At 36.0% G+C, this 24607-nt stretch overlaps 1 protein-coding gene across 1 annotated transcript in view; it reads right to left on the bottom strand.

The window, feature by feature from the left end:
- The window catches only part of NGR-A32 (neuropeptide receptor A32), a 74420-nt gene that overhangs the window by 20394 nt on the left and 29419 nt on the right, over positions 1-24607 (bottom strand). Inside the window, exons 5-7 of the mRNA XM_073083567.1 lie at positions 24114-24215; positions 20196-20330; positions 4733-4810 (exon numbers count right to left, since the gene is read on the bottom strand). Coding sequence (XP_072939668.1) covers positions 4733-4810; positions 20196-20330; positions 24114-24215 — 315 coding nt within the window. The remainder of the gene's footprint in view (positions 1-4732; positions 4811-20195; positions 20331-24113; positions 24216-24607) is intronic.

The raw sequence follows: 24607 nt of genomic DNA, 5'->3' as shown, positions 1-24607 counted from the left end.
AGTAGATAGTGAGCTGGTTGGAAGGATTCATGCAACTAAGTAAAGTAACAGTAAAGTAACAACTCCATGTAAAGTTAAACTTAAAAAGTAACACTATAATGTTGAATACTTAAAGTTTTGCATAATTGAAGTTTCCAAGAAATGTCCGTATTTCAACTTAGACACGTAGTGTCAAGTTATACTTCGTACCACAACTATATTCTACAAATTCTATATACAGTCAACTTTATTAAAAGATACTCCTGCCTATACGTAAATATTCTCACTATACTTTAAGTAGATATAGTATAATTTTGAGAATAGCCCGGGCAAAAAGACAAAAAATACAAAAGAGTTTTTCAAATGCTGCTTTCAAAAGGGTTTATTTTTCTTACATATACAAATACATACACTTGATCTTTATTTGTACGTATGTTTACATTTATATCTTTGATTTAGTAAGCAATTTACGGAAAATATTGCTTTTCCGAGTATATCAACTTCGACGTATATCATTTTCTATGATTACCTCTCTAAGTGATTTATTATTATCGTAGTATCCACTCAGGACCAATGATTCTTATCATTGTTATTGAAGATGTTGACTAAGGGTTGCTTAACATCACATAATATGTTTGTATTATGTATGTAACAACAAGTTGTGTTTTCTTTCAATACACAAATAAGCAAAAATAAATGTGTCATAGAATTGGAAGAAGTCAAATTACTATCTGCACTATTTTCGACGAAGGTCTTCAAATAGATGCAGATCTTGCGGTGGGAGATGTTATATATGCCTTTAACAAAATTATGTAGAAGACATCCGATCCTGCACCGCCGCCGTGCCGTGGGAACGCTGACGCCGCACCACCGCTCCGTTTCCACTGTATAGTCCCGAACGTGGGAATTCACTCTGGGCGCTAACATTGCCCCAGCAAGTCACTTAGGATAGTAGTTTTAATTTAGGCTAGATTTAATACAAAACATGTAACATTCTGTTTTGATTAAATACATTTATATAAGTAATTCGGTCTTTCTGTATCCTGGCTGCTGCATCCCGACGCATTATATAACTAATGTGCCAATATTTTCGGTTTTGTCGAAGTTTCTGTCACTAACCCATTACTGTCCATCTGCTAAGCACGGGTCTCCCATCATGGTTTTGGGGCCAAAGGCCATACTCTACCAAGCTGACCAAGTTCGAATTTTCGAGAACTTTTTCAAGAACTTTTGGGCGTGTAGGTTTCCCCAGCATATTTTCCCTTACCGTTATGAGTTAAAATTATTTTCTAGTACAAAACTTTGAAAAATTAGACGTTCGTAGCTGGATTCGAACTTTAGGCCTCCTAATTGAGAGGCCAATATTCAATATCTAGGCTATCACAGGTTTCGTTCTACCTATCGCCTTTAAGTACAATTTATAAAACTCCTTTTCATACCAATTTTTAAGGGAGGCCAAATTTGGATGCATGACTATGCATATTTAGTGCACGAGCTAACATAAAGGTTGCCATAAATGCAAATTTTACTACGACTACAATACCGTAGCAAATTGCGAAGTTATCATGCATACCTATTCACGTAAATGGTCATTTGACTGTAGATATGTAAAGCCTATTAACATGTATAATTTCGGTTATATACCTAAATAACTAGCTGACCTAGCAAACTTTGTACCGCCTCAAAATATATTTATCAAATATATTTCATATAAAATATAGCCTATGTTACTCGTGGATAATGTAGCTTTCGAATGGTGAAAGAATTTTTAAAATCGGTCCAGTAGTTTTTGAGCCTATTCATTACAATCAAACAAACAAACAAAGGTTTCCTCTTTATAATATTATAAGTATAGATAAACATCATATACGTAGTATGTCGGAAGTTCATGCTAATTATTAGAGAATAATCCACCTAATTAGCGAATTAAGCCAAAGGTCGATCTGGACGTGTCATCTGCGCTTATTTAGATTTCATTACAAGCTCCAAGCTATTCAAGTTGAATAAAAACTATTTTTGTTAACTGTGTTAATTGGTCCTATAACAAAAAATATTAGAAGTAAAGTTGCCATAATTGTTCTTACAATTTTTTTGTGCGACGAAAAGTTTGTCTGACAAAGCTTAAAAACGATTTGTACCCTAGCGGTCGAGGGACAAGAGTTGCGACCTCACTGCGATATTTGGGTTTAGTTTCAAACCAACTCCCCGTTGCTATTCAAAAATTAATTGCATCCTTTGACTTTTGCACCCTATGGACCAAAAATTGTAATATTTTAATGGACTACATCTGAAACAGTAACTTTGAGCTAACCAACAGAACAACATTATCCCTCTACAATTCCCAATACATGGGGAGACTATTAATTTTACATTAGCATGTTTCGATTTAATCGGCCCACTTTGTTTTAAACATATAACAACCTTTGTCCAATGACGGATTATAAGGAGCAATTTAATACATTCACCATATATTACAAAAACAGTACCTTTTTTTTTTGAGGGGAATCCTTCAAGAGATACCCAATGTCGTGGGAGTGACACAGGGTTATGTGGGATTCTTACCGCACTAAATACCCCCCGGTGGCCGTCCTCAGCGCTACGTAGAGGACTCCGGGATCTCTAAAGGAACGCAACCGGAGCGCTTACGCGCTCCTCTTAGCGCGTTGCCCCGTCGGGCACCAAGGAGGTGAGCATCACGCTCGCAACATCGTCTGGTGGGGACAACGGTATGCGACCACACATACAGCCCTCCTTCCCGGGGTCGCTGGCTGGGCGGTTCGAGCTCCCACGCTTGCCGCCCGCAACCCCGAAAGCCCCCTTTTTGTCGCCTCTTACGACAGGCAGAAGAAACCGACAAAAACTATACCTATAATCTAGATAGCATCTCCAGTTTGTCGTCATTGCTGTTCCACTGTTTGTCACGGGTCTCCTCTCAGAATGAGACGGATTAGGCCATAGTTCACCGCGCTGGCCAAATAAATCGTATTGATAGACATACCATTGAGAACATTTTTAAACATCTCTCAGGTAAGGTTTCCTCACAATGTTTTCCTTCACGGTTAAAGCAAGTAATAAATAGTAAATTTGACTGTCAAAACAGTGTGGTCTGAAGTAGTTCCTGCTCCACATGGTACATTAGGTTAAGTTTAACATTGTAATACACATTTTTTTTAAAGATGTGTGTTATGGAATTTCTTTCGCCGCTTTTGCTCCGTACGAAACACCTTGTGAAGTGGTGGTGAACCTATTTTGAATTAAAAATTAAACATCTTTAGTTGTCAAGTAATTTCCTTACGCTTTTCCGCTATGCAAAACATTATGCAAAACCAACCTTGCATTGTATATCATTCTAGCTGAAGGCTGACGTGAGCGTGTTTTGTTTAAATTTCGGCTGATGCCTCACAGGCTGTTTGGGGTTGAGATAACGTTGGAAATTTGTGAAAGACCTAAACAAGCTTAATAGCTACTAGTATTTCGCTCGTAGCATACGTCAGCACTTTTCTCGTTTTATGAGCATGCATGACGTTGGCGTGCATTTATTAAACTTGCTGCCTGAGTTTTTTACAGTCAAGGCTATTTTTAGTTTGACTGTAGGTACTATGGTAATGTGTGAATAGCGGCTTAGGCTGAAAATGGGTATATACGTTCAGTTGTAATTGATAACTATGCGCTTGTGACTAAAATGCGACACTGTGTTTTAATTGGAATTTGTATATTTTTTTCCAAACTATTTAAAAAATGCGAATTTTGCTCAGACATATTGCACTCACAGTATAAAACCTGCAAGCTTGACAAAACTACTTCCATTATTACGTCATCACCATCGAATGGTCGAATATTACAAGAAATGTAAAAAAATTATCTATACATATAAGATACATAAAATATGTATATATCACTATGCACTATCTTGCCTATCATAAAAGGCACCTGTGGTTTTTCATCCAAAGTTAAGGCTAGCGTGGTTTAGGAACATACATCAAGCTAAGTGCACTTTAGAGTCCGTAACAGTTTTACAGTAATAAATCTTTCACTTAAGATTTATGAGAACGAAACATGAATAGCTTCAAATTTTATATTAAATTATGTAGATTTATATCGAGAAATGTTACTTGGTCATGTTGCATAATTTAAGTGCTTTAACTTTTTTTTCAAACTTATTTTATCAAATTGAAGAAGGTAAAGTGCATGCAGTTCGCGTAAAAGTTACCGCCGCCACCACTAAGACTGTAGTCTTACCAAAGGTCGACATAAGAGGCGTTGCTAACCATAAGGATTAATTTAGAATACATTTTACAAGCATGGAAAGAGATTGAATAAAATAAATAAACACTTTCACTTTCTACACTCACAGCAACACACTAGGATTCCCTGTGTCGTGGGTGCCGTGGACACACACATAGACAAATATACAAACACCCAGACCCAGAAACAGAAATCTAAATTCATCATTTAGATATCTGTCTGGCCGGGGATCGAACCCGGGACCCTTTGCGCATCAGACCGGTATGGTGACCGCTCCACCACGCGGGTCGTCATTGAAGTCATTGAAGAATCTCTCTTCAAAATCAAGATATTTTATGCAAAATAGACTCTTAACCTTAACGTATTTATTTTTGGACGTCAATTACGTTTGGCGGATTATTCTCGGAAACTGTTTTGGTATAGAAAAAAACACTGTGAGAAACTTCCCTAACACAACATATTTGACGACCTTCATACCAGAATATAGCAACTTATAAAGTGTACTCACACAAAATCCATGTAAGAGACATCAGGTAGTCCATCGGGCCAGGAGAGAAGACACGCCGTTTTCAATGTACCCTTTGATCTGTGACAAAGAAAAAATATCATTTATTATACACATTTCAAATAGTGACACTAAAAAGAACCTAAAATAATAAATCTCATTAATAAAAAATGTTTTTTGTTTGAACTCGCTATAGCCTGAAAGTGACAGTCAGTCAGACAGGATATGATGTTTTGTTTTTCACTTTTTGGATAACTTTGAAGTGACATACATAGTCACTGCCGCCCATGGACGCCTCTAACCAAGTCCACATAAAACAGAGGTTGTACCTGAATCCGATTAAAAATGCTTTGCTACTTCTGAGGATAATAAAAATCGCTAATATGCTACTAGAGATTCAGCTCGACCTCTCTATAATATATGTCACCGTACACGCGGGAGGTCAATGAAAATGGTTGTGAGATTTTTAGATGGGCATAGTATAAAAAGTGGGGATAGTGGGAATAAGGATAGCGAGGAAAGTACTCTGGAAATTGTTTTTATGTGTGTTGGAATCCATGCGGCATGACTATTATTTTTAACCGACTTCGAAAAAGGAGGAGGTTACTCAATTCGACCGTATATATTTTTTTTTTTTTTTTTTATGTTTGTTCGGCGATTTTTTCGCGATGCCGCGACCGATCGACATGATTCATACACCATTGTATGCGGCTAGTTTTACAGGGGGTCCCATTTCGAGGAAATTTATAAATTTCCGCCAGTTTTCCCGGAAAATTGGAAAAACCCGATTTCATATAAACTTTAATAAGTCGAGTATTTCTTAACCAATTTTAATTTTCTTTTTTTCATATGAAAGGGTGTTTCGTTGCGGTACTTTCCTACCTTAACATTAGTACGCTCTGATGATTAGAATTTAAGTTATGGGGTGGAACTCATCATCACTACCCCTGCTTTTTACATATTTTATGACAACTTACCTTCTGCCCACTCAATTCTCATGAAACTTAAAATGAACATTGAGTGTCTAGGTTATTTTTATTTATTTATTTATTTATTTTTGTACACCTTAAACTAAGGGTTACAAAGGGTAAACTTAATGCCTAATGGCATTCTCTGCCAGTCGACCCTGGGTGATGGCGATAGCATGTGGTAGGCATAAACATAAGCAGTAATAAAATATCAATAAATACAACTATGGAAAAAACATACAATATCTACATATAATAATTATAAATAAATATAAATAATATATAAATATATAATAAAAATACAATATATACAAATAAATATATACAACACAGTGAATTAAGGAGAGTTTAAAGACTCAAGTATTGGAGGACATACGTAAGTAATGCTCCCGAACCATTCTCTTGAAGGTATTCCTACAAGTGGCTTTCCTAATGTTTTCGGGCAGGGCGTTCCAAAGTAGTATCGCCTGTACTGTGAAGGAATACTGGAAAAAACCACTATTATGCGGTGGAATATTGACTTTAAGAATTCTGGACGAACGTAGTCCACTGCCGTGAAACGAACAGTGAAACTGAAAATTTTCCTTTAGATACGGAGGAGAAGCTGGATCATGTAAAATAGAATACAGAACCAGGAGAATTCTAGAGTTACGCCTTTGACGAATAGTTAGCCATTTAAGCTGACGTCTATATTTAGAGATATGATCATACTTACGTAGGTTGAAAATAAATCGGATACAATTATTAAGAAGGCGCTCTAGCTTATCAAGAAATTCATCCGTCAGGTCTGGATAACACACATCCGCGTAATCAATAACAGGCAGAACGAGACTGTGAATTAGCGCAACTTTAGTTCTGTGCGGCAGAAAATTTTTAAGCCGATATAGGCATTGTAGCGTGGCATTTACTTTTCGGCTCAGCTCGGTGACTTGCATTCGCCAGCTCAAACTACTATCAATGACAAGCCCAAGGTTTTTCACGGCATTGCACAGAGGAATAGTGATATTGTCATATGTAATAGCGGGTAAATTCGCAAAGTCGACTTTAGACAGCAGTCTCGAACTACCTACTATAATGGCCTGACACTTCAAAGGATTAACAGAAACGCCATACTGACTAGACCAATCCTTCACAGCCTGTAAGTTACTGTTGATAGCCTGAATAGCTTTGTCAACTTCACCGATACTTGTCTGCACATATAATTGTAAATCATCAGCATATAGATGATACGAACAGTTAATAAGTGAAGTGATGGAGTTAATGTATAACGAAAATAATAAAGGAGAAAGTATACCGCCTTGCCGAACCCCAGCAGTAAGGTCAGCCCACTTAGAGCTCTTGCGCTCTAGACGAACTGCCTGCTGACGGTCGCGAAGATATGATGCAAACCACTTAAGGGTACATGGGGCGAAATTTAAGTGCGAAAGGATGGAAAGGAGAATATCGTGGTCGACTGTGTTAAAAGCGTTTGAAAAGTCAATTAGCACCATTACTGTGACCATTCTGTTATCCATGGCCCGTCTTAGATCATCAGTGATTTTGATCAATGCAGAAGTGGTGCTATGACCAGGACGGAACCCAGACTGATATACGCTCAGTAGGTTATGGTTACACACAAAAGAGGAAAGTTGCTTGTGAACACAGACTTCCAAAACTTTAGAAAGGAATGGAAGTATAGAGATTGGGCGATAGTGATTTGGTAGGGAAGGAGTTGAGACTTTAGGAAGAGGTCGCACAAAGGCTTTCTTCCAAATAGAAGGATAGTGGCCCGATAGTAAAGAAAAATTTATAATGTGCGTAATTGTTGGTAAAAGATTTTTTACTATCTGACAAATCATGGTCCTACTAATGTCATCACACCCCATGGCCCTTGATTTAATTGACGTAATGGCTGTCATCACTTCTTTCTGGGTCACAGGAGACAGCTGAAAACTGGGAAAGCAGGGTGATTGCATGGCTGCAATTGAAATCTGAGTTTTACGTCTGATTGCAGGGTCCAATGTCGTAGTAGTGACAAAATAATCATTAATCGCATCAAGAGTGAGAAACGGACCGCAATCATAGGTTTGTGGTTTACAAAATCCAAGAGAGCGAAGAAATTTCCACACTTCAGCGGGAGAAGAATTAAAGATGTTATCGTGAAAATAGCGGCGTTTTGCTGTTCGTACCATCTGATTGCAACGATTTCTCGCTGCTTTAAAAGTTGACCAATTGGAATCGGTGCGGTCCCTCTTGAATACACGGAAGGCCCGATCCCGCCTTCTCATCGCCATTTGAATCCCCTTGGACATCCAGGGAGCCGGAGCACGCTTCAACCTCACGCTGTGAATAGGAGCATGGACATCATACAAATTAATGACAGAAGTGTTGAAGTAAGAGATTTTATCATTAATTGTTGACGCCTCAGTCACCGATTGGAGGTCTATACCAGAAGCATCACTCAGCAGCTTCCCAGTGTCCATCCTTCTGAAATTTCTCAAATTAACAATTGCAGGTTCATATCTTGGAGGTCTACAGTTATAGGAGACGTAAATGAGGTCATGGCGAGAGAAACCGGGAGCAGAGAGCTGGCCGTGCCTCAAAACCCGATCAGGAGACGCGGTTAAAATAAGGTCAATCCAGGTAGGATCAGTGTCGACATTATGGTGAGTAGCTGACAACGGAACTATTGAAAGATTGACTGAATCCACTATGGCTTTCAATTTCTGCTTACGGGTCGAATCCTTTAGTAAATCAGTATTAAAGTCACCCATTATAATATAATGAGCGTACGCAGACCCAATAGAATCGAAAACGCTTTCCAGACAGGAGAAGTAGTCAATGGAAGGAGGACAGTACACTACCCCAAGCAACACCCTGGTGCCCTTTACATCGAGTTCTAAGAATAGGTATTCGGCGGAAGCGGAATAACTCGATGGGGAAGCTAATACAATTTTATACGCAATTGAAGTTCGCAAATAAATAGCTACGCCACCACCGCCTTTACCTATTCGGTCATTACGAATAAGAATAAAACCAGGTAATGGATATAACGAAGAATGAAGTGAGGGTTTTAACCAACTTTCTGAAACGAGGATGGCATGAATGTGATCACAGGAGAAAACACTTTCGAGTTCAGAGTAATGACTCGGTATACTTTGAGCATTAATATGAACCACATTCAAACAGTTGCTATTGTTCTTAAATATGAAATCTACATGATTTTTTAATACATTGGTGTCAAGAGATTCGTCACAGGAAGCATAAGAAATGTCAGAGTCATTTGCTGAAAAATAGGAACAATACGAGTCATCGGACATCTTTAAACATAAAAATAAAATATATAAATGAAATATAGAGTGTTATAATAATATTTAAATATATATATATTATAATTTCAACTATATACTAGCATATTTAATGCACCAACCCATCAGCAGACTGTTACAACTCAAATTCACACAAATTACCAACAAAAGACAGAAAATATGATGATATGATGGAAAATTTGACCTTCAACTCTTCAACCCTGGTAATGCAGAAGTGCCTCCTGCCTCAACCATACAAGTTAGGCATTTGGAACTTATGGATATTTAATAAAGTCGATAAGTTGAGATATATGATGGAAAATTTGACCTTCCACTCTTCAACTCTGATAATGCAGAGGTGCCTCCTGCCTCAGCCATACAAGTTAGGCATTTAATGCTTATGAATATTCAATAAGGTTGATAGGTAGAGATATATGATGGAAAATTTGACCTTCTACTCTTCAACTCTGATAATGCAGAAGTGCCTCCTGCCTCAACCATACAAATTAGGCATTTGAAGCTTACGAATATATGATAAGGTCTTTGAGTAGAGACATATGATGGAAGATATGACCTTCAATTCTTCAATCCTGATGATGCAGAGGTGCCTCCCATGTAAAGTATATAGATTAGACATTTGTTGTAATGAAGTAGCTAGACAGAGATATATGATGAAAAATTTGACCATCAACTCCTTTTTCTTTTCTTAACTATTGAATTAAGGTAAATTGGACCGGTTCACTCGCAGAGTTTTACCACCTAGTTTGATTTATTTACTTATCGGTTCCTACCTAACCTAGCCAATAATTAGTATCTCATAAAGCTTAAAGAATTGGTTAGGTTAGGTTGGAACATATAAGACAATATAAAACTAAGCGAGAAGGGCGCGGCAGCGCCCTGCGAGCGGGTGGGTCCAATCCGTATCTATTCAGACCTTACCTTTATTCATGATCACATTTATACAATTTTACATAATATTAATACAAACGTTAGCATATCATCACCAAAAAGGGTGAAAAAAAAAAATTTTAACAAAAAAATAAAACCGACTTCTATGTCACTACAAAGTAAAAAATAATTGAAATAAATGTTGGTTTAGTACATATTTCTGAAGTCGGCGCTCATATTGGACACGCTGTTATCAAACGAAATATATTGAGCGCCGACTTCAGAAATATGTACTAAACCAACATTTATTTCAATTATTTTTTACTTTGTAGTGACATAGAAGTCGGTTTTATTTTTTTGTTAATTTTTTTTTTTATACGTATACACACATGACTGAATTTTAATCAACAAGATTTACAAAGGGTCAACCACAAACAAATACAAATTGAAAACAAAATGTGCAATAGATTTCAACAATTTAAACTTTCAATATTTATGTTAACATAATACTCGAGTTAATTAATTGAAATGAATATTGTAGCATCAATTGATATAAAAATCGAGTGTGTGTTTATTTCAGATAACCATTGCAAAACATTTAATGGCCTTATTAAAACAGGTGTACAACTTTACATATTGAACCGACATTATATATCGAACATTTAACATTGAACAGAGGATTCACCTTTAATCCTAAACCAGGCAAACTTTTAAACGACGAATTAAGATTTTCGTTCCATCCATCTCGGTCTAGATGTTTGTGACCTTTATATTTTTCTATCACACCTAAAAAAATCACAATACAAGATATGTTGGTTTATTAGTGTGGAAAGCGTAATTTTTCATAATATCTTATTCTGACATTTTTCCTGAACAAAGCTCCGACGAATTTTGTTACTAATTAGTGTACTTCATTAATTCACAGATTTGCTCATGAAGTATTTTCCATACTACAAAGTTTGTGTTTCTACACAAACTATAGTACATACTATGTATGTCCCTTTATCAAACTACCACAAAGGCTTTGACAACTTTGGACAAACATACTCGTCACCGTACTGAAAGGGCATCGCCATGGTGTTTCCTGCAGTAAACACATTAATTCGAAATTTAATTAACAGTAATGGAGTAAAATAATCATGATATGAAGTGGTAATGAAAATAAATGCTGTGCACACGATAAAAATAGTACTTCAATTTTTATGATTTCCAAGTAAAAATGAATAGAAATTCATCATTATCCATTAACTCTCAAGGCTCTACAAGACACAGGCTAACCTGAAAAAGGGTTTCGCTGTTGTCACCATGTAAGAATGTATGTAACCGGCTACACCATGTACTTACGAACAAGCTTAACAATTTGTTTCTAGCAGTTTTGCGTTTATATATATGCCATATATAGTACCCTAAAAAGTCGAAAATTAGTCGATATAATGATTTGTAATTTTTACACATATTTTAAAATCATTTCCCAAAAAATTATGAAAACAGGAAAATAACTTTTATTACCTCAGTTTAGTTGTGGATCGTATACTAAACTATTTCTGTCCAACTGCTAGCCAGAGATCTTCTTACGAATAAGGGGTACCACCGCACCGCACCGCACTGGCCAAGTGCATGACTTCACACTTCTTCTCTACAATACTTCGCTACTCTTCACACAACTTTGAAAACTTTTTAAAGAAATCAGGTATTTAGATATGCTCAAGACGTGTTCCCACAACGTTAAGGTAAGTGATAATAAATGATAGAAAAAAACTAGAAATACTGCTGGGATTTGAACCTTGAATGCCCGAACTGGAGACCTGTCAACCACTACTCTATAACCAATACGCTATTCCATGTTAGTGTAAATATCTATATAGGTACGTAATGCTTAAAATAAGCATACATTAATAGAGAATCGTATAGATATACTAGGGGTCCTATGACAGCCTTTGTCTTTGTCAAATACCACAACAAGTTGGAAGCGGTGTAGTCAAACAAAGCGCAATCTAGCTGTAATAAGGCTTATAAAGTAAACACACTAGAGCAAATACGGGTAAGTTGACGGTGTTAGGGGTGTTAAGAGTAATAATATGTTGACATACAAATAAACAGTAAGTGTGAAATTTTCACCCGTCTGCCGAGTGAGAGGTTTATCATGCTTCGTATGTATGTACGTATGTACTTCCTTTTTATATATAATTGTACCTAAGCGGTTAGGCAGACAGACTACCTGATAGACACCGTCGCCTATGGACATTTGCAACACCAGAGGTGCGCCAATGACGAATGTATGAGAATACTATTTTATCTGTCACGGCATCCGTCTGACTCATCTGTTTGTAAATGTAACTGAACCCTGAACTTCTAAGGCTACTATAACTTCATAATTACTTCTTTAATATGTCGTATGTATCCCTTACAACTTAGTAACCTCGCGCAATTAAGAGGCCGGAAATATCGGTGGTACCTATAATTAAAAAACTTCCTTCCAACTTCGCAACTCGCAAGGAATGGAGCAACTTTCGAAACCAACCAACTTATTCCGTCCACTTATACTTTAGTTCTACCTAGTTCTATAATGGCATTTATTTCTGACTTTTCTCATATTATTTCCTAATATTATGCATACTGACAAGTAAAATTAGAGACTTAGGTATTTAGATAATATAATCTTGCATAACCCAAATTCCGCGTCGTATAAGATAGTTCATTAGAGCTATGTGACACCATGTAAGCGTGAATTATCATAATATTATACTAGGTATTATAAATTGTTAGAATAGATGATGGATAGTAATCCTACTGTAGTGCTATGAGTGTATATAGCGCTTTTATTGATAATTAAAATAGGGACGAAAAACAACTTGAGGAAAACTTAAGAGTCATAAAGATCGTTTTGGTTAAAATCGTTAACTTGTGCCCTTATGACTTCAAAGCACTTTGCATCCGAATTAAATTTCAGAAGCTAATGGCACAGTACTTAGCGCAATTCAATCCTTTCATAAAATAACTATAGAAATACATATTTTAGGTTTAAATTTCATCTACAAGGCTTTTAATGGCTCTTTGAAATAAACGATGCGACCTGAACTTTAAGCGATTCTTCACTTAAATTGAACGTCTGAAAACGAAACTTCTTAGAAATTACAATAAAAATGTTTATCTTCAACACAACAACTAGATTATTGCGCTTTATAGATGTTTTATGAAATTCGTAGTTATTAAACAGACTTCTTATATTTTTAAATATCTGCAACCCGACGTAGATAAACTCTAATGCAAAGGTGAATGCTTTGTATTCTAGCAATAACTTGTATCGACATAGATTCTTCGCAGATTATGTATGATTACTAGCTGACCCGGCAAACATTGTGTTGCCATATAAATAAAAAAATGTTAAGGGTGAACAATCCTTATCACTTAGGGGTATGAAAAATAAATAATAGCCGATTCTCAGACCTACTGAATATGCATATAAAATTTGGAGAAGATCGGTAAAGCCGTTTCGGAGGAGTACGGTAACTAACATTGTGAGACGAGAATTTTATATATAAGATTATTATTATTATATTCATAGAAATAGCCCATGTATACAGTACGGATATGAAAATTAGTATTTACTTTAAAATTAGTCGTTCTATCTATTTAACTTAAACATGAAAATTGTTAATTTTTTTTAGATAAAAAAATGAGCAGTTTAAAATATTCAAAGATACTATCTAATCACCAAACAAAATTAATTTTCACTAATAAACCCAACTAAAGTAATTTAAAATAAAGCGTTCACAAAAGCATTACACTCTATTCAAAAATATCTGAATGGGAAACCACAAGAAATCACCAATTAGTCGAAATAACCGCAAAAGTCAAAGGGCATGATAAACCCATTTTAAAAAAACGTGTACGGTACAAAGCGTGGGTACGCCAACCATTGACGGGCTTATTTCTATTAGAGCACTTCCCAATCGACTGTGACGTTAGCTTACGTGCCTACATCAAAAAAATTGGGAAATGGTTCCGCATTATATCTGCAAACACAGTACAAATAACTTTTGACATATTCACAACATATTGACTTTTGACGGTTATGTCATGTACATTGTAACCAATGATTTATAACTACTAACTAGTCTACTAAGACGCGAGGCCTATGGGTGTTTGTCGTGTTCGTCCATAGGTTCGTACCCATCTAAAGTTCTCAACCGATCAGAAAAGATAAACAACATTGCGCGTGGTCCGAAGTTAGATGGATGGACATTTTAAAGCAAACGAGAATGAGACGAATTAGCCACTACCCCTAATCTCGTCAACAATCCGCTCTGGAGTACTCTTCAGGCCTTCTTCAGTTGTGAAGAGATTCCCAACCCAGCAGTGTAACATAAAAATGGTTGCCTATTTTATACAATTAGCAATCGACTATGCAGTCCATCTGATGATAAAAGGCTACTGCCCATAGACATTGGGAATCAATCCTAGATAAGATTCTGATTGTCTTAGACTTACTCCTGACGAAGTAGTACATGTTGTGGTGCCTTGGTTATATGTCTCCCTAAATAAATAAGCATCTGGAGTCGAATAACAAGGGCTTCTACTAACTTGACTATTACATGTAATTAAAAAGTTAAAGCTAACAGTCAAAAATAAAGGAAAATGACATCAAAGCGCACATTACAGATTTTATTAAGTGCTCTCCGTAGCGTTATTAATGTGTGCGCGAGTATTCATAAAATAGTAGTATCGAATAGTTTTTGAAATTGGTTTCATGTTCGGAAATAAAAGCCATTAATTTAATTGATACATATAATACCTATTGTAAAACTTTATTACGTAGTTATTAATTTTTAGTACTCATTGTCACTCATTGATCACACAATTTTTATATGGTTTTCAGTACACATGATTCGAAGAAAGGTTTAAAGGAATAAGCCATTTAGGTTTTCTGTAAATTGGCTGAAGTATAACAATGATTGTTGATGTATACAACCCACAAGCTTGACGAAACAGGATAATAGATATCAATATACTAAATTAAGACGACAGAATAAAAATGTATGTATTGAGATAGGTATATGTTACACTAGTCGTACGAATCCAGGGAGGGTCGCTAGTATTTACAAATTATTCGGCTTTCTCTCGACAATGGCTTCCCCAAACGATATAACCAATTTGTATTCAATTTTCTATTTTCGTAAAATACCTTGGAAACCTTCGTGTGTACGAATTTCGTGATTGCAAATTATAAAACTTGGAGCATAATCACGCATAACTTCCTTAGACGTTTACGATATAACTTTAAACGGTAGTCTCTGCACATTTCGATACAAATTACTAGCGTTACTAATATTTGAAAGTGAAAGAGAAAAGATAGTAGAGCAGGTATGGATTTACCGGGAGGTACTACCGTCACATCAATTTCTAGCGTAAAGCAAGTCTGCCCTTAGTCCTCAGGAGTAGTGACGCGTCTGTGATGGATTTCAATTAGAACTTCCCGTTCTACGTATAGCTAGTCACAGATATCCATGGCAATGACCACCTACCGTCATGAAGATTGCAAGCTTGTTTGCTACTCCAATCTGATAATCAATAAATTCTATACATATTTTTTAAACCAATGTCAATGACTATGACCACCATTACGTTCACTTATGCAGAAGAGACAAAAAGTCCATAACACCCATCTATACTTTAAAATATTCCAAAATTTTTTTTTTGTAAGATATTTGAAGACTTAAGAACCCTAATCCCTCCACTAAACATGGTAATAGAGAATCAATATGTCCAAATAGCGTTTGGAGACGAAACATTGATTCCATTCCGAAGCTCTGCTCGCTTCGACAAATTGTTACGTCATATTGGCGAAATGCTAGAATAGCACGACTCATTTAAATCTAAACACAAATTGATTCATTCTTTATACTAAGCTCGATTACCTACAACATGACTTGCATGGTACTGAGGTCACGAATTAAGTGGTTGTAATATGGCCTAAGCTGGAACGCCTCAGAAAAGTATATCTCCCGAAGCACACCCTTAAAATTGACACTGCTATTGTGGGGAAGAAGTAAATGGTGCTTCATTAGTTGAGCTAGAAAACGTTCTACTCGCTTCTGTCCACAACTTGGCTCGCTTGGAAATTAGATCATGAATTAAATGGTTGTAGTTGTTAAAATGAAATGGAAAACTTCTCCTTGAAAAACACTCCAATCTGCATCGATGGTGATCGATCGAACGGCATTGGAGATTAATGATTTCATATATGCAAATCAACATATATTTCTACGGAACCAGATCCGTTGAATCATAGCCTAGGGCTACACATTCAAATAAATATTGAGATACTCGTAATTCAATTAATGTTTATTTATGTGTATTTTTTAATTTTTATTTATTTATTAGGTAATCCAGATAGCGACAGCAGCAGTTTATTTATTTAAGGTAAAGTCACCTATTTCCGCGGTATTTTCACCAAAAACCTTATTATATAATATAGGTAGCGTCGGAAACTTCATTGGCAAAAAAACTAGACAAGTGAGAGTTACACTCCCGTGGTAAGTGTTTCATACCACTTTCCGCTTATTTGCATTTTTTATTTCGCCCCCAAAAATCACCCCTCCTTGTTATTGTGTTATAGAACGTAGAACTCTACTTTCATCATAGGATCACAAAAACAAGTAGAGCATACAACTACCAAATTTAAACCCTTTGGTCCAGTAGTTTCGAAGCAAATTGGCTGTAACATGCGGACGAACAGACGTATGAGTAATCCTATAAGGACTCCGTTTCTTCGTTTAGAACCTAAGTAATCCGGATTTGTTGTGATCCTTTAATACTTATCCGTGATCCTTCAATACTTATCCATACATATATCCTAGAAGACATTATTTATCCAAGCGGTACCGACCACTGATAATGACTGACATTGCCAGAACGCGCTCAACCGATACACGGTCATCATGTGAAACGGCGAATTTGGGCGATGATCCGCATGATTACTACTTAGTTTCGATATAAATTGGAGAGTACATTCTTGCATACTAATATTATTATATTGTCATTAATTATTGATGATGTAATGTGATATAAACATTGTTACATATTGAAATGGTAACGCAATACTGTGTCCTGATATTTATTGACCGTGTAACTTTTTTTATAATATAGGAGTAGCAGAGGAGCATGCAATCCACCTGATGGTAAGTGGCTACTGCCGCCCATGGACATATGTAATCAACCCTAGATAGGATTAGATATTCCTACCTGAGGTCGGCCACAGATGCGCCGCTACCCCTAAGGACTAAGCTGGAACGCCTCGGAAAAGTCTGTCTCACTTCTCACACTCTTCAAAACGGCACACAGCAGCGCCTAACACTGCTGTTATTTGGTAGAAATAGGTGTGGCGGTAGTGCCGCCGGAGTCGAACCACAAACGGCTCTACCACCTTCAACTTAGAAATAGCGTTGAGAAAATAAATTAATTGAAGAAAGAAGTCCTCTAACACCACGAGCGCTATAAAAATAAACTAGCACAATTTCTAGGATAAGGATTTTACAGCGTTCCTTGAATGCCTCAAACGGAAGTTTATTCTACTACAAATTCCGTGTTTTCTGAATTCCGTGTGAAACTAGAAATACTATTGCAAGCAATAAGAAATACTTTGTAGCTTGTTGCTGTTTTAAGAAAAAATAAGTAAATACGAGTACTACGAATAATAAACGAATATACAACCTTTCTTTAACGAGGGGGAAACCTTCAAAAGGACCCGACGACGTGGGAGCGACGCCGGGTTATGTGTCATTTTTACCGCAATAAAACCACTACTTCTTGTTGGTGGTTTGATAAATTCGAAAATACACAAATAATTTGTTTAAAAAATTTATTGCGATCCAAAATCGACATTATTCTATTTCTATCGATTTTTTTGCTTCTATTTTTCGCTACAATACAATTTGATATAAGCTCAATCATGACGGTATTGAAGAGCCGGCAAAATTCAATATGTTATCGATTGTTCGATACCGAACAGTGACCTGCATGACTACATGAATATTTGAATGGTGTTTATGAATGTATGAACTCTTCATAATTTTATATATAGGTAAATAAAATTAATTTTTGTCTGTAAGTTTTATGCTTACCTATTTGAATAATTTCAGTCTATAATCCCGATAATAATAAATTTCTATGGTATTTTCCGTACTGCGGAAAAATATAAAGATTTTTTTTTAAATATTAGAAAAACACCTGAAAAATATGCTAAATACCTACTCAGATGCATAATCTTATTGAACTGTTGATAATATTTGGATTCAATATTAACTTGTGTCTGCCTGAGGCTTTTTAGTCTTTAGGACTCTCTAAGGATGTCTGGTACAGTTCTTTGAAAATTCAGGCAACTTCAGACATTTTGAAAGGAATAAATTTAAACTGTTTGCAGTTAAGAGCATGGCTTGTCGAAAATAATTAATTTGCTCTATTGTATTCAAATACAATACACTACCAATATGATATAAAAAGTTAAAATAATTCACTACATCCTACTTCTAAACCATGTAATATACAGAAAAAAAGTCTAACAATAGGTCTCCCTTGAAGTCATTGATGCATTGGTCACTCTTTTGTTGCAAATGTCTATCCGGCGGTGCCTACTTTCCTTCAGGCACCCCGCCTGCCTCACTACTAAGTTTTATTTATAAGTCACCTCGTAACCTTAAAATTTACTTATTACATAAATGGTAATGCTTATGGTTTGAGACAACCAGCTCATACTAAGGTTTCAGTGGTGTTAAATGTGTATGTAATGTATATATAGACATTAAGCATCAGGTGTATCTCCAAACGTCGTTTTGAAAGCACACTGACTGACTTAAGTCACTTCGATATATAGATGTAGGTGAAGTCTTTATTCAGTAGATACAATACGTTATCTGCCAATACACGAGACGAATAATTCTTAAAGCAGTAAAGTAACGCTAAATCCAATTTGATGTAATTTCGATTCGTATTCAGTAATAATGACTTAAGGTGTTCCTTTTGCGTCTCTTTAAATGGTGAATTTGTGTCTTATCACCGTGAAAATCTGTGACCACATACTGTGGGTGACTTAAATGTCAAAAATATTGAATAAATAAATCCTTAGATAGCTATTCCTCGGTATTCGATTATATAGTTCGCGCCGAAATGCTAGTCCGCTCTGAAGTTCTTGCGAGCAGGTATAGTCATACAATTTGCTATGGCGACGCGATTCATTTCTACATATAACCAGAGCGGACTGGCAGTTTTACGCGGACTATATCATTTAAATTCATTGTAGATTTGTAAAAACAGATGTAACTTAAAATATTTTTTGTGGCTCCTGTGAAATTTCGTGAATGTCTAATGTTCTCGTTTTATAACCCTTAAAGCGTAATGTTGCAGTCAGCACTTTCTCTAAGGGCTTAGACCTAATGAGCTCTGCGATTTACGCTTTTTGCATGTTTCAGGTAAATTGCTTCCACTTCTGCGCAATGCGCAGAAGTTGCCATTTATTACAGTGTTCACAGCCACTGAATTCGAAAACTTTTTTGGAAAACTCTCGGGGATGTTTCTCAAAAACTTTTGTTAATTAAAATTAAATAACAAATACGCACCTATCTTCAAAAATAGTTGCGTTTGCGATATGATTTAATTAATTTTGATTATGACCATAAAGATCATAAAGATTTGCTGCCATATAATTTCTTATCTTTTCCATTTTGACCTTTGCTATTTTATTGCAGCAATAATGATAAAGAATACGAACGTGAAATTAAAAAGAGATAAAAGTAAAACATAAAATGAAAGACTTTGCACGCGATCCGTCGATTCAATAATTTTTGGATATTGCATGAGACTGACTAATCAACTACAAACTATTTATTTGTTATTATTAACTATATTTTGTTATTCTTAAAAAGTTACTATTCAGTTAATTATAAATTTAAATTATCTAACTTACAATTTTTATAAATGACTATAGACTGATATTGTCGTGGTATTGATACATTTCATAATGTAAGTAAAGTATACATCCAATTCTATCATGATTTGGTACATTTGAATATGGTAGGACCCTTTGTGCATGCTCGAGGTCGGCCACACACGCGCCGCTACCTCTGAGGACTAAGCTGAAATACCTCGAAAAAGTACGTCTCACTTACTCTCCCTTCATACCAGAACACAGCAGCGCTTAACACTGCTATTATTGGTCACAAAAAGGTGTGGTGCCGCCGTAAAGGATTCTACCTTTCAACGTTTTAAGCTTTTTACGGTTTATTGGTCGCTGCTGAATTAATCGCTACCTCTTGAATTAAAACTTACCGATACTCTTTCGTCGTGGAGTAGAGTAGACAGGGTATTGCGAGCAGCATCCCGCTCACCCAGATGACGGCGATCATGATTAACGAGCAGGTCTTGGACATCCGCGGCCTCATGGGTCGCACTATAGCTTGGTACCTGTATATAAAACATGATCGCATTATATAACTGAAAAGTTAAATTTAAAAATTAGATACTTTCTTCTTGCCTTCTACGCCTTTACTTTGGCGACTAGCCAAAATTATGGAGTGGATTATAGATTTTTCAAAAATCACTTTCTTTTTTTTTCAAACCGCCAAAGGAAATATAACTTCATGCGACATTTGCTGGCTGAAATTATGGTATCGATTCTAGATGTTGCAAAGAATCACTTTCATATTTTGAACAAGTTTTCTTGTACGAATTAGAGTTAACAACAAATAAGTTAGCAGGCAATCTTGGTATGTTATAACTGCAGCTCTTATACGACCAACTCACAAATCAATATATTAGACTTGGTTCCTGTCTACCTTGAAATAAGGTTGGAGTCCCACCTTAGATCGCATACCATAGATGCAGTCTTAGTATTATTAACAATCCCTCGTCGTTATCTTCCCTTGCTACCGTCTCGTAAGTGTTATTTTCATACACTATTCAAATTGGAACCTAAAAGCATCCAACGTTGCTTTTTGGGAGAAATAATTGTAGAATATGTCTCCAATTAAACTATGATGTTATATCACCCTCAATAAACTCGTATATCAAAATAAGACTAATTTAAATAATAAAAACGCGCAAACAGAATTACTTTCGGGGATTTACCGCAAAGTTGTGAGCCCGAAGCGTAGAATTGTCAGCGACACTACGCCTCTGGGTAATCAACACGTGATTTATTTTAGCGTCACTAGACTCTGACGGTAAAAGCTTTCAAAAAAGCTAAGCGTTTTGTGCACTGAACTTAGGTTTATTAGGTGTATTATAAATACTAGTGTGCTCGAAAAATCATAGGCATAGAGTCGCGTTTTTGAAGTCCAATAATGTTTTTTTTAAGATAAACTTTTCATTTAGTTAACAAAACTATGGTTTTTAAACTAATTGATTTGCAATCATAAGACCATCCTAGAAACTAGATCAATAAATGTGATAGGAGTTTTATACAAAGATTCAACTTTGTTCGAAAATAGATTTAGAAGTATGTTTTGTTTTTTTTTTAAATCAAACCGCGTCATTGAAGAGTAACTAATGGACGGATGCATGTATCAGAATGAAACTTGTTAGTTTTTTTTTGTTAAAACAAAATCAAACCGCGTCATTGAAGATTAACTAATAGACGGATGCATATATCAGAATGAAACTTGGTGACCTTGACATGGCTCAACAGCGCATCTTTAATGCCACGCGTCATACGTCATACCACATACGAATACATAGGGATGGAGCGACGTCTAGTGTAGTGCGCGGTGAGAATGCGGATGGCTGCTGACATAGTGGTCGCGGGGTGATGTGCTCGTGGTAAAATATACGATTAATTGACAACGTTAACACACTCTACTAGCACTTACAAAACGGACTTGCGTCACATGTTCAGTAAGCTTCCATAGCCACCTTTCAGCACCAGCAATAATCACTGGCTATAGGATAAAAACGAATCGAACGAGTAAACCCGATGGTGTTACGTTGTTTTGTTATATAGTTTTTAAAACCATTCTCCAGGTCCATCAGATCACAGTGCCATATCAGCACATTGCTAATTAATAAAAAGTAAAAAGAACACTTGTAAACAGAACAGCAATTTGCAATTATATTTTTTCTACCGTGCAATTTGCGCTACCTCGTTAATTTTAATGAATATTTACAATAATAAAAGCGAGGTTCAGGTTCACTTTACACAAACAGAATTTTTGATACAATTTAAATACTTAACAAACAAGTATGCAGTCCATCTGATGGTCATTGTCGCCTATTGACAAATCGCTGCTTCAATTCAAAGCTACCACAAACCAAAATAACATTTTTGTACAGAAGAGTTAATTATAAAGAAAAAATACTTTTTGCGTTCATAAAATTAATGTACTTTTTTGGCAAAAGAGACGTGCTTTCAGCTCGTTTGTCGACGCGCAACTAACAATATGACGGTTTATATTATATTTCGCGCGTTGAAAACGAAAATTCAAAAGTAACGGTTGCGTGGGTTTTGTGTCTCAGAATGAAAAAATTAATGGGAGTCTTTTTCAAATATAAAAATAATAGTGGTGCCGACCACAGGCGCAATGCCACTCTTGAGGTCTTGATGAGGCCACCTCATATTATTGTATCTAACCTAACCGGCATACTTCCTCTCCCACCGAACTTCAGAACTGTTTCACTATTTTCGTTCAACAAACGTCAATATTTCTATTCTCTTTCTCATTAATTGTAATATGTGAGCTACAAAATCTTATGACTTTAGATTAATACTTTAGATTAAACGAAGTCTTGGAAAAAGAAGTAACATCAATTAAAGAAACGAAAATTAATTGCATTTTAACAATCACCCTATAAATGAACAAAGCCTGTTTACTAATCGCGATAGGTACTCGTATTTGTATACAGATACCGTACGTAATAACTGGAGTTGCTATTACGAGAATTTCTATTTGAGTCTACCTACACGCCTGATAAGAGAATGTACTGCTAGAATCAGAGGTAGGGTAGTTAGAGATTCTTATCTTTATCGTCGAGTCTAAGTTTAAAACAGTTGTCTGATATCAAGCGAAAAACTGCAGGCATAAATAGAAAACGAGCATGGACTTGCTGATTCAAGTTTCTGGATGCCATGGACATCTGTAATTAACTCCTGACAGGATACAAGTTCTACCTGAAATGGGTAACAAATGCGTTAGTTTCCTTGAAAACTAGTTTTGAATGCATTAAGCAATTCAAACCACATACTGGAAAGAGGGAACTTAAGGAGCAGCTGAAGAAGGCTCCAGATTAGACATGCATTATACAAATGCAAAACACAACAGCGTTTATACAGCATTGGTAAGAAATAGATACATATGAGGATGAACAACAAAGAGTTCCATCTTTAGAATTATAAAGGAACATTCCAAATATTTGAGCTTCAGCTTACAAAGTGAGTGAGTTGTAATACATATTTTATGTTACAACACTACTGGTAGTATTACTGATGCAATACACGTTTACGACATTACACAAGAATTCCCATTGTCGTTATATCCACTATGATCCAAGATCGTGCAGTTATGGTAGCAATCTCCTCAGACAACATACAATTTCCTTTCAAATAAAACTAATTGAAAACACTTAGAATTGAAAGATCTTTCTATATTTTTTGTAAGACTAAGTGAAAATGGAGTCATGGGGTGCTTTTACGCCTACTCAAATGGTTAGAGACTTTTTGTAACTACGCTGTTTTCTAAAAATTTTCTGTGAGTTTTGAGCCTTAGGCTGCACTATCAATGATTTATTTTTCACACCGTTTTTGTAATCGCAAAACAGAGAATCACATCCGATAGCTCAGCTTGTTGATATTGTAGATGGATTATGATCTGCAAGTTGCGGGAATATATCTCTACTATGGTTTGTTATTTTTTTTTAAATATAAGAGTAGCAGATGAGCATGCAGTCCACCTGATGGTAAGTGGCTACTACCGCCCATGGACATCTGTAATCAACCCCAGATAGGATTAGATATTCCTAACTGAGGTCGGCCACAGATGCGCCGCTACCCCTGAGGACTAAGCTGGAACGCCTCGGAAAAGTCTGTCTCCCTTACCACACCCTTCAAACCGGAACACAGCAGCGCCTAACACTGCTGTTATTAGGTATAAATAGGTGTGGCGATGGTGCCGCCGGAGTCGAACCACAAAGAGTTCTACCACCTTCAAAAATAAACATTGTTAAAAATAAACATAGACATATCTTTTTTGCACTCACCTGTCGAAAGATATCCCAGTTAGAGTGAACACGCTCGCTGCGACCGTGACATTTGCTATGAAGTTGCTGAGTTGACAGTAACGAACCCCGAACACCCAGTCACTGTAACAAAAAGATAACGTAATTCCTTCTTTCTAAAAGATAACGTGATTTTTTTCTAAAAGATAATTACAACGGGATATATTAAATGACTAGTAATTAATTTAATAGGGGACTATAAAGAGTTATTAAGATCATTTAAATCAAAGAGATATGAAATAACAAGCGTAATTATGAGCATTTAGGGTCTAGTCTAGACTGAGCTTTACGAAAAATATTTTTCGAATTATTTACTACGATTGTTTTTACAATTACGTAGCCTACTAAAAATATTACATATCCAAATCTATCCATACCTAAAATTAAGACTGTTATTGTTTAGTAAGTAATAAAAAACGATAAAATGAGAGGTCTTAAAAATGACAACAGTTTATACGTAAAATATGCAATCTGCA

Source organism: Epargyreus clarus, unplaced genomic scaffold, assembly GCF_041222505.1.
Source record: "Epargyreus clarus isolate Ecla_fem2 unplaced genomic scaffold, WU_Ecla_fem_2.2 ptg000019l, whole genome shotgun sequence".
Lineage (NCBI taxonomy): Eukaryota > Metazoa > Arthropoda > Insecta > Lepidoptera > Hesperiidae > Epargyreus > Epargyreus clarus.
This window is presented reverse-complemented; position numbering and strand designations above follow the sequence as displayed.